Source organism: Plasmodium gaboni, chromosome 1 (genome assembly GCF_001602025.1).
Source record: "Plasmodium gaboni strain SY75 chromosome 1, whole genome shotgun sequence".
Classification (NCBI taxonomy): Eukaryota; Apicomplexa; class Aconoidasida; order Haemosporida; family Plasmodiidae; genus Plasmodium; species Plasmodium gaboni.
In genome coordinates this window covers 16,845-29,344 of record NC_031481.1, presented here as the reverse complement: position 1 = coordinate 29,344, position 12,500 = coordinate 16,845, and the positions used below count along the sequence as shown (strand labels likewise).

The 12,500-nt window shown below is 17.7% G+C and overlaps 4 protein-coding genes across 4 annotated transcripts in view; 3 read left to right on the top strand and 1 right to left on the bottom strand.

Moving 5' to 3' along the window:
- The window catches only part of PGSY75_0102900 (aspartate--tRNA ligase), a gene marked incomplete at both ends in the record, with an annotated part of 1,884 nt that extends 462 nt beyond the window's left edge, over positions 1 to 1,422 (top strand). Inside the window, one exon of the mRNA XM_018783585.1 lies at positions 1 to 1,422. This exon is cut by the window's left edge and continues 462 nt beyond it. Within this exon, the coding sequence (XP_018643869.1) occupies positions 1 to 1,422 (1,422 nt within the window).
- Positions 1,423 to 2,291: 869 nt separating this feature from the next.
- On the top strand, positions 2,292 to 4,085 carry PGSY75_0102800 (hypothetical protein; the record flags this gene model as incomplete). The annotated part of the gene is made up of 1 exon (XM_018783584.1): positions 2,292 to 4,085. One exon carries the CDS (start codon positions 2,292 to 2,294, stop codon positions 4,083 to 4,085), a length of 1,794 nt encoding a protein of 597 aa, XP_018643868.1.
- A 527-nt stretch (positions 4,086 to 4,612) lies between these two features.
- Positions 4,613 to 5,589, bottom strand: PGSY75_0102700 (putative merozoite-associated tryptophan-rich antigen; the record flags this gene model as incomplete). The annotated part of the gene is made up of 2 exons (XM_018783583.1): positions 4,613 to 5,371; positions 5,518 to 5,589. The coding sequence occupies 2 exons, from the start codon at positions 5,587 to 5,589 to the stop codon at positions 4,613 to 4,615; spliced, it is 831 nt and encodes a 276-aa protein (XP_018643867.1).
- A 2,729-nt stretch (positions 5,590 to 8,318) lies between these two features.
- On the top strand, positions 8,319 to 10,468 carry PGSY75_0102600 (serine/threonine protein kinase, FIKK family; the record flags this gene model as incomplete). Its single annotated transcript, XM_018783582.1, has 3 exons — positions 8,319 to 8,420; positions 8,586 to 10,283; positions 10,394 to 10,468. The coding sequence occupies 3 exons, from the start codon at positions 8,319 to 8,321 to the stop codon at positions 10,466 to 10,468; spliced, it is 1,875 nt and encodes a 624-aa protein (XP_018643866.1).
- Between the last annotated feature and the right edge of the window lie 2,032 nt (positions 10,469 to 12,500).

The window sequence follows — 12,500 nt, the reverse complement described above, 5'->3', positions numbered from 1 at the left end:
GAAATATGTGTTGATAAAAATGTAGATAATGTAAAAGATGAGTATAATTCAGAACTTAATTTATTAGAAAAAAAGAAAATATGGGTAAGGGGAAGAATTCATGATATTAGAGCAAAGGGTTCCATTGCGTTTATTATATTAAGACATAAATTATATTCTCTTCAATGTATATTAGATATAAAGAATAATAATAATGATAAGAATATGATGAAATGGGTAAGTAATTTATCTTTAGAATGTATTGTTGATATATATGGTGAGATAAAAAAACCTGAAATACCTATAGATAGTACAAATATAAAATATGAAATTCATATAAATAAAATATTTTGTGTAAGTAGAACTATGAAGGAATTACCATTTTTATTAAAGGATGCTAATATGAAAGAGACAAATGAAGAATTAACAATAAAAGTGAATCAAGATAATCGATTAAATAACAGATGTTTTGATTTACGTACGTATGCAAATTATAGTATTTTTTCATTACAATCAGTTATATGTCATATTTTTAGATCATTTTTATTACAAGAAAATTTTGTTGAAATTCATACGCCGAAATTGTTAGGAGAAAGTAGTGAAGGTGGTGCTAATGCATTTAAAATAAATTATTTTAATCAGAATGGATACTTAGCACAATCACCACAGTTATATAAACAGATGTGTATTAACTCTGGATTTGATAAAGTTTTTGAAGTAGGTCCAGTATTTAGAGCAGAAAATAGTAATACTTATAGACACTTATGTGAATATGTATCATTAGATATTGAGATGACATATAAATTTGATTATATGGAAAATGTCTATTTTTATGATAGTATGTTTAAACATATATTTAAAGAATTAACTGATAATGAAAAAAATCAAACATTTATTAAAACAATTAAAAATCAATACCCATCAGATGATTTTGTATGGTTAGATAATACACCCATTTTCACATATGAAGAAGCTATTAAAATTTTAATAAAAAATGGAAAATTAGTTTTAAAAGAAGAAGATATATTAACATATGATTTAACAACAGATTTAGAAAAGGAATTAGGAAAATTAATTAAAGCATCTCATAATACAGATTATTATATTATAATAAATTTTCCATCATGCCTAAGACCTTTCTATACTATGTATAAAGAAGATGATCCTAAAATATCTAATTCATATGACTTTTTTATGAGAGGAGAAGAAATTTTATCAGGTTCTCAAAGAATAAGTGATATGAAGTTATTATTAGAAAATATTAAACTATTTAATTTAGATCCAAACAAATTGAACTTTTATATAGATTCTTTTGCATATTCTTCTTATCCTCACTCAGGTTGTGGAATAGGTTTAGAGAGAGTGCTTATGTTGTTTTTGGGTTTGAATAATATAAGAAAAACGTCATTATTTCCAAGGGACCCCAAGAGGTTAGTACCTTGAGGTATTCCCAAGAAAAAGAAAAAATACATACATATATATATATATATATATTATATATGTATTATTTATTTTATTTTATTATTTATCTATTATATATATATTTTTTTTTTTTGACATATATTTTTATGCTTTACATTTAACGTATAATTAATCGCACATTACATTGTTGTGTTGTGCTATGCTTATTGGCCCATTTTTATTTAAACTAAAAGGAAAAGGAAAGTTAAAATATTATATATAAATATGAATATATATATATATATATATATATATATATAAATATATATATATTTATTTATTTATTTATTTATTTATTCTTTTAATGTGATATTATTCAAAATCCTAATTATTATTTTAAATAAAGAACTTATTCGTCATCATCAAACAAAAAAAAAGAATTATATATATATAATTAAAATGTTCTTATTGAAGCATTAATATTTTTATATTTAATACACACATAAAATCATACTAGGTTCCTAATATTATATATCAAAGGAGTTATTTTATTAAATTAATTTTTTTTTTTTTTTTTTTTTTTTTTTTTTTTTTAAACTGAATAATTATATTTTTAAAAATTAAATATATACAATATATATATATTTATTTATTTTCTTCCATTTTATGGATGTTGGTCTATACTATTTTGTTTTTCCCTAAAAAAAAAAAAAAAAAAAAAAAAAAAATTAGTAATGAATTACCAGAAATATATGCATCTTTTTAACATAATGCCTTTTCCCTATTTTTATTTAAAATAATAAGAAAAAGATACATAAATATATAAATATATAAATATGCATATGCATGTATATATGTAAATAAATATATATATACATAATATATATATATATTATATATTTTATAAAAACATGAACAATATAAATGATAATGATATTCAAAACAGCGATGTAAACGAAATAAAAAATGATGAGTATATGGAAGAAAGGTATTATAATATAAATAATGAACGTGAAGATTCTGTTCAAAACAATAATATGAATGATAATGAAAACAATATGATAGGTGAAAAACATGATAATAGTGATGAGAATATAAATAATTCCATAGGAGGAACAACACATAAGGAACATGTGAATGAGTATAAAAAAATAAAATCATTTTGTAAGTTAAGAAGGAAATTTGTATATATGAGGAGAAAGGATTATAATTCATACATATATAATAGAAATAAAAATAAAAATAAAAAAGAGACTGAAGGGAATGTGCACGAAATGTATAATATGAATAATAACAATAATAATAATAATAATAATAATAATAAAAATAATAACAATAATAATAATCATAATCATAACAATAACAATAATAATATAAGATATAATAATAATATTAACTCTTTGGACAGTTTTAGCGATTTATTTTTAAAATTTATAAAACAATTCATTGATAATATAAATATGCATTTGAATAATGTAAAAAATTATTTTAGAAGTTATGTGTGTAATGATAATATGAAATATGTATTTTATTTATTTATTATATATATGTTGTTAAATATTATGATTATCTTTTTTTCTATGTTTGTATATTTCTTTTTGTATTTTTATTTTATCCCACAAAATAAGTATGTATTTCCTATAGATTTTTCATTAGTAAAAAATCCTATAGAAGATTATTTACAAAATGAAAAAAGATATAACATTGTGAATAAAATGAATAATATGGACAACATGGATCATATAAATCATATGGATCATATGAATAATCATAATAATATAAAAAATAATTGTAATAATATTAATATGATGAAAAATTTTGAAAAGTCTAATTTAAATGAGTCAGAAGATTTCTACATAAAATATTTCGATTCTTTAAAAGTGGATATATTAAATAGCATTAATAATAAATTCAATTGTTGTTGTTCTCATGAATGTAATTGGTTTAATAATATGTTATATGACAAGGATAATAATTATGATTACAATTATAATATGAATGATCAAGAAATCAGAAAAAGAAATTATTATTTATATAATAATAAATTGAAAGGTTTTTATAAAGATTTCCAAAATAACATTTTAAGAGGTCATGTACTATTTCAAAATAAAGTACATTATTCAGACAAAGAAGAGTTTTATATGAATTTCAGTCCTTTTAATTATTTATTTTTTTTTAAGAAAAAAACAGAAAAAGATAATTTACTTAATATAAAAAATGGATATAAAATTGATATATTTTTAAATTTTTCTTATATGAATAATGAATATAATGACAAATTTAATTTTATTCAGTTAGTTACTGAAATATTTAATAAAAATAATAATGTAATGTTTAGAAATGAAAAATTATATATCAATAATAATAATTATGAATTTATAAAGAAATTACATTTATTTTTAAATGCTCCTTTTTATTTTTTTAATATATTTAATAATAAAACAAAAGAAATTCGATTAGTACATGATTATAAATATACGCCGAATTTTTATAAAATTCAAATATATATATATCCACCCATACAAATACATAAAGCTTCTATTGTTATTCTTGTCTATGTTAATTTTATTTATTATTACATGTATAATTATCCTTTTGTGTTTTTTTATATTTTTGTTTTTTTCTTGAGCTTCATCTTGATATTTTTCAACACTATCCTTTTTTTTATATTGAGCTGTTATTATTATTTTAAAAACGGAATATAAAAGGGGTTACAAAAATATATATATATATATATATATATGATATTATTGCCTATGAAATATATATGTTATATATATAACTTATCGTATGATTAAAATATTTAAATATTATATTATTTTTGTTTTTTTTAATCTGAAAGTATTTATCATATTCCAAGAAAATAGAAAATAATATTTTGTAAGTATTAATATGAGAAACTTGTAAAATTTTAAGATTATTTTATTACAAATATAAATGAGGTTTAGTTATATAATTATATTTAATATAAAAAAGATTTCGGAAATTTATACAAATAATTTATGCTTTATAAAAATATAAACAAATATACACATATATATTATTATTATTATTATTTATTAGAAATACAAATCATTAGGAATTAATGAAAACATAAAAAAAGAAAAAAATTACAAGGTTGGGAAATATGTCCAAATGATTTTTATTTGTACCCAAGGAAAATAAAACATATATAATATAAGTGTATGTTCATATGTATGAATTTTTTTTTTTTTTTTTTTTTTTTTTTCTTTTATTTAGCTAGCTTTTTCCACTTTTGGCTAGTTATCCAATCTTCAAGAAATATTTCTCTCCATTTATTAAACGAATCATATTTATCCTTTGTCCAATCATCTATATTATCTTTTTTAATATGATTAATTATTTCGTTTTTATTATGTATCCAATTATTCCACATAAAGTTTTGATGATTTGTTCTTTCATTCCATTTAATAAAGTATTGTTTAACTTCATGTGTCCATGCATATTTTGATGAATCAAGTTTTATCATATTTTCCCAGAATGCATTTTCATAAATAATCCAATCATTGGAAATCCAAATGGAATTTTGTTCATGAAGCCATTCTGTCCATCGTTGATCAATATGTGTATTAATTTGTTCTGTAATTTCTTTTATCAAGATATTCCAATCATTCTCAAGAAAACATTTTAAAGTATTATAAGCCCAGTTTCCCCATTGTTCTTCATTCCATGTTAATGATATATGTAATAAATTTGTTTTATATTCTGGGTTTATATTTTCATTAATATTTTCCCATTTATTTTCTAAATGTTGAATCCAGTCTTTCCAATTACTATGTCTATCTTGTAATATATTTCGTTTATCATTTTGTAATACAAGATTTAAATTTTCCCATTCATTTTCCATACGGCTAAACCAGTTATTCCATTCTAACTCTTTCCACTTTTCTGAAATATCTAGTAATTGTTCAGTAGAAATAAAATGGTTGCTTAATTGATCTTTTTCTTGTTGTTTGTCTGGTTGCATGATCTAAGAAAAATATAGAGAAGTTAATAAAAATTAAAAAAAAAAAAAATAAAATCTTTTCTAAGATATAAAATATATATATATATATATATATATATGTATTTATTTATATATACACTTTTTTTTTTTTTTTTTTTTTTTTTTATTACCGATGAAGTGACGATGCCCCATAAAATAGCACAAGAGAGTGAACAAACTTTAAAGCATTTATGAAATATCATTTTCAAAGTATAAAAATAAATAAATATATAACTATTTAAATATATATGAAATATCAGTTTTATAATTTTAAAAAATTTGGAATACAACTTATGTACTATATGAATAAATATTATATATGTATATAAATTTAATTATAAAGTTATATTATTTTTAATTTAGTCTTAAAAATAAAAGAATTTATATGACATACGGAAACAAAAAAAATATAGAACCTTATAAATAGTTATTTATTCAAATGGTTCATTATTTTTTTAGTTTTGTTTAATATGATAATCTATATATTTATAAAAATATTGATATATAATATATATATTATATTTTGGTTTAATTATTATATCTTTATACAATAAATTAATTTATGAAATTATTATATTTAATTTAAATAAAAAAAAAAAAAAATTATAACAAATGACATACAAAACTAAAAAAAAAAAAAATAATAATTAGAACCATTTAAATAATTATTAATTTTCAAATAGTTTTTTATTTTTTTAATTTTTTTTAAATATGAGAATCTATATTTTATAGAAATATACATATTTTATATTAATATAATATAAAATAAATATATTCGCGCGTTATATATATTTTTATTATATCTATATAATATTATAAAATTTTAAATATTTTTGATAATCGAACAATTTTTTTTTTTAATTTTTTTAATTTGTTTAATTTTATTTTATTTTATTTTATTGGAATAACATGATATAATTTTAAATAGTATATTGAATTTTTATATTTATATACTTATTTTTTTACTTATTTTCATGCTTTTAAAAAAATGAATATAAGTCCTTTTTATTTACAACCAAAAAAAAAAAAAAAAAAAAATATATAATAAATAAAATTATACAATATGGGGGGAAATACATATTAATGGTAAATATAGATATATAAATATATTCTTTATATATAAAAAACTAAAATATAATTTATATTTAACAGTTTCTTAAAAAATAAGTTGTCATTTATTATTTTTAAATTATGAATTGAATCTTTTAAAGTACATATGAAAAAAAAAAAAAAAAAAATGAAGAAATAGAATAAAAGCATTAACAATTAATATTTCTTTTCCCTCTTTTCAAAATGTACTTAAAAATGATAAGATATATATATTATATATGTATAGATATATATATTTATTTTTATATAATATATATTATTTTTTTTTTTTTTTTTTTTTTCATTTTGCGGGAGAAAGAAAAAAAATTTGAATGAAAAAAAAAATATATATATATTTCTAGTGTTATATATCAATATATATAAAGATCATAACTAAATACTGTTATATTCTTATAATTTTGTTATTCTTGTTTATATATTATTGAAGTATATAAAATATTCATATGATAAAAAATAATATATATATATTTACGTCATTTCTTGTACATTATAATAAATAATTGGATAAATAAAAGAATTATAAAGGTATATATTATGATTTATTTAATAATTTTCCACTTTCTCATTGTCATATATGTATATATATATATATATATATATATATATATTATATTTTCATAAATATATAATGTTTAAAAATAATAATATAGAATTTAAAAAAAATATCATGGGAAGGAGGATGGAAAAAGAAAAAATATATATATTATATATATCCACATTTATGGGGATAAAAAGTTATATATATATATAACATATTTAAATTTAATGTTTAATATTTATTTTTTAGTTACAATTTTACTAAGTAATTAAGAATAAAATTAAAAACATTGTAGAATATTACACTCATTTTATTTCTTATATATATATATATATATATATATAATATAATTTTTTTTTATTATAATAAGAATTTATTATTTATAAATATATTTTTCAATAATTAAAAATTAAGGAAAAGGGGAGAATAATAAAATAAATAAATATAATATATATAAGTATATATTTATAGAGAGATTTTTTAAAAATAATATACATAAATATTATTATGAAAATATTAATATATCAGTATAATTTTGCTTTTTATTATATAATACTTTTAAAATATATTTGTTTGTTACTTTCTTTTTTTGATGTTGGAAAAATAAAAAAATATATGGATATTTATAAGAGGGATTCATCAAAAAAGAAAAAATTAGGTTCAAAAATATTATATAATTTTTAAAAGAAGGAAAATTTTATTTGACATTTACATATATATATATATATATATGAATATATTTTATTTTTTTATAATTTTATAATAATAGAGGGGAAAATAACAACAACGAATATTTTGTCATTTATAAATTAATTAGTGTATTTTTTTGATTTTTCCTATATATATATATATATATATATATATTCTATAACATTTAGAATTTAAATAATATTTTAGGTTTAAAAAAAAAATTCCTAATTATCCATTATTTATTTTATTTCCCCGTATATATATATTTGTTTAAGTAAATATATTATTGTAAAAATTATAAATAATATATATGTATATATTGTATTTTTCTATATTTTTTTATTAAGAATATAGATATATGTATAATTATGACATAATCTATATAGTATAATTATATATATGTTATATATTTATTTTTTATAAAAAACTAATTCGGTATGATGTCATTATTTATATGCTTATAAATTTTTTTGGGAAAGGTGTTATATCGTATATTTTTTAAATGAACAGTAAAGAATTTAATTAATCCTAATTGTGTGCGTAATTCTTTTCTTAATATATATATATATATATATATGTATATATTTGTGTATAATGCTAAATATGTTACAGAAAAAAAAAACCTCATTTTTAAGATCTATATTAATTAAATTTATTATTATATCTTTTTTGGGAATATTATATCTTTTTTTTTGCGTAAAAATATATATATATATATATTAAATTTTTCTATTTTTTTGCATATATATGGTTATATATTTAAATTACCTTTTTAATAATATATACATATATATATATATATATATATATATATATGTATATATATATTTATGTGTATATAATTTTTTTTTTTTTTTTTAGAATGTAGACCTTTTTGAGGGTAAGAGAACTAATCATTTTGAATTAATCGTGAAAGGGTCACGATATTTAGCTGAAAATAGAAAAGAATCTGAGACAGTAAATGATAAACTTAATAATAATAATGTTGATAATTTCAGAGTTAGAGGAAATGAAAATGGGTGTGCTATAAATATTGAAGAGACGAGTAGAAATAATTGTGAAGGAAAAAATAAATTGATGGTAGGGTGTACAAAAGGTTTAAAAAAATTGTGGAATAAAATTAGTTGTAATTCTTTATATGATGAAAATATCGATTCTAATAATGATAATAAGTATAATAATATGAAAGATAGTACTTGTAGTAATAATAATGATTTATTAAAAAAAGAATCACAAGAAAAAAGTGTGAATTTTAAAAAAGTTGATGATGATAGTATTATATCTAGTGATATAAATAAAAATTGTTTGGATGAGAAAAATAATATAAACGAAGAACATGATTCAAAAAATATTTATAATTGGGATTTAGGTAGAAAATCCTTAGAGAAATTATTAGGTTGTTCAAAAAATTTTAGTATAAATGGAGTTAAATATGAAAACTGGGACATTATTCAAATACCTACATGCGGGGCATCTAGGATTAAAGAAAAATGTCAAAATATATATAAGGTGGTTATAAAATCTAAGGAAAGGGATGATATAGTGGGTAATAATAAAAAAATGGGGAATTGTAATAATTTTGATAATATTAAAGGAAAGGATAATGAAGAGGAAGATGAAATAAAATTATTTATGAAAAAAGTACCTATTGATATATGGGTAAAGCAGTATGATTTAATGAGAAAATATGATGGAGAATATTTATCAGTAGGGGAGAATTTTGTAATGGAGAGTGTAGTATTAGCATTTTTAAATGAGCATCATCCAGGTATAGCACCAAAATTTTATAAGTTTTTATATGAACCAGATATGAACTATGATATGAATAATAATTGTGATGAAAAGAAAAGCAGTAATGTCCATATATATACCAATTTAGATACATTTAATGAATCACTAAGAGAACAAGTAAATAATAATCAGAAAGGTTATGTTGTTATGATATCCGAATTCTTTGGTGAAGATGTTTTTGATTATACCATTAGTGAAAAGGAACGATTAGGAACAGAGGAATGGTTTAAAGATGTAAATAAGATATTATATAAATCATTGAAATTATTAATAAGGTTACATAATGCTGGTATATGTCATCTTGATTTAACACCTGAAAATATTTTAATTACAAAAAATTTCGATATGAGATTATGTGATTTTGGTAAAAGTGCACCAGTATATACCACCAAATTAAGACATACTAAAGAAATGAATAAACAGATTTTTTTTGAATCATGCCAACCAAATATTGGAAAAAATCCAAACACTCCCCCAGAATGTTGGGATTTATTTTTAAAATACGAATCATTAGATGTTGATGATCCTTTAGAATATTTAAAATCAATTATAGATCCAGAAGAAAGAAAAATGTATTATTATGATGTAAGAAGTGCTGATAAATATATGCTTGGTATATTTTTTATCTTCTTGTGGAATGATGGATATTTATGGAATTCAGCAGAAGTGGAAGATGATGACTACTCTCAGTTTGTAAAGAGTGGAATGAATTTTGATTCCTTTGAATTAACAAAAAGTTGGCCACGAGGTTTAAAGGTCATCCTCAAGGTAAGAAAAATGAATATACATATGAATATATATATATATAATATGGATTTATTTATATATTTATACATGCTCATTGTCTTTTTTTTTTTTTTTTTTTTTTTTTTTTATAGCAATTATTAGATGAAAACTATAGGAAGAATTTAAATCTTAATGATCTACTTATACATCCTTGGTGGTCTTATTAGAATTAAATAGAATCAAGCACAAAATTGTATATTATTACAATAATGTTAAATAAAAAATATATTTTGTAAAACTTATGAATACTATGTGGAGAATTAAAATTTATATATGAATAAATGAAATATTTTTTTTTTTAAAAAATATTTATTTTTTTTATTCTTATTGTTTTTTTATATATTTCTTTATCTTTATATTTTTAATTTTGATTTGTTTTTGTTGTTTTATAAGTATAAAACGTAACATAGTTACTTATTAATTAATATTATATATATATATATATATATATATATATATATATATGGATCTATTTATTTTTATTTTAATTTTTTTGTTAATGTTTGTTTTTTCATAATTATATTTGTACACCTTTTTTTGGTACTTTTTATATACAAGTTTTTTGTTTTTAATGTAATATTATATATATATATATATATTTATTTATTTTATTTTATTTTATTTCATTTTTTTTAAGTACGATTTCCAAGAAGAAAAAAAAATTAATTAAAATATAAAATATTTTTCTTCAAAATTGTAATTGTTAGATATCATATTCTGATATATATGTACATTTTTATTTTGAATTATTAGGGTAGTATTAAGTGTACTATAATATATAAGATTATTGATGCATTTATAAAAATGTTGAGTATCTATATAATAATTACATATACTCTATAAATGTGTTATAAAATAATGATATAATAATAAGGAATATATTAACTTTTAATATAATGTCATAAAATAATATATACATATATATAAATATATTGTGTATATCATGGTTTTAGGTGAAAAAATATATTATTAAAAAAAAAAAAAAAAAAGGGGTACAGTTAATAAATACATTAATATTTGTAAGACATTTTAATGAATATATAATTATTTTACTTATAGTTCAAATTTTTTTTTTTCATTTTATTTCATTTTTTAAAAGCATGTATTGAAAAGTTATGATTCATTAATATTATATATATATATATATATATATGTATATTTACTTATTTATTTATAAATAAATATCAAAGAGGAAATTAAATATTTTTTAAATGTACTCATAATAGAAATGTGTACAAAAGTGTATGCATGATATTATATTTTCTTATTTTCTAATAAGTTGTAAAAAATTTTTAGTTTTTTTTTTGGTTGAGGAATTTAAAATTACAAATAAATAAATAATAAAAAATATACACATATATATATATATATATATATATATATATATATATATATAAGTAGTATAATAAATATTAATATTAAAAAATTAATTATATTATAATTTAATAAAAACAAAAAGTAGCAAAACATAAAATAAAAGAAAAAAAAGAAAAAGAAAGAGGAATAATTATGGAAAGGTATAGATTATTGATTTTGATTGTGTTTACTTATATATTTTAATATTTATGAAAAAGGGTATATACAATAAATTATAATTAATATATACACACATATATATATATATATATATTATATTTTTTTTCTTTTGTTCACATAACATTTAAAATGGTTGTCTCTAATAAAAAAAAAATTAAATTAAATTAAATTAAATTAAATTAAGCATTGTATAAATGAAATATATTAATAATTACAATGATGTTAAATTTATGGAAAAAAAAAAATATATAATATATATATATATTTATTTATATAAACACAATTATCATTTTAAGGGTTAGGGAAAACATGATTATTTTTATTGGTTGTAGTTATTTGATATATTTAAGCTAGTTGTTAGAATGAATAGAGTTTGAGATAAATTAAATTTTTAATTAAAAAATATATATTAATATTTCATTAAATGAATTTTAATTATTATAATTCTTAACTATAACATAAAATAAAAATTAAAAAAAAAAATATATATATATATATATATATATAAATAGTGACCTTGTTTATATATATTTATTTTTTGCATCTACAAAAAAAAAAAAAAAAAAAAAAAAAAAAAATTGCATGAGCTAATAAGAATTTAGGATCTATATATCATTACACATTTTAATTAAAATGAGAAAAAAAAAAAAAATAATTTTTTAT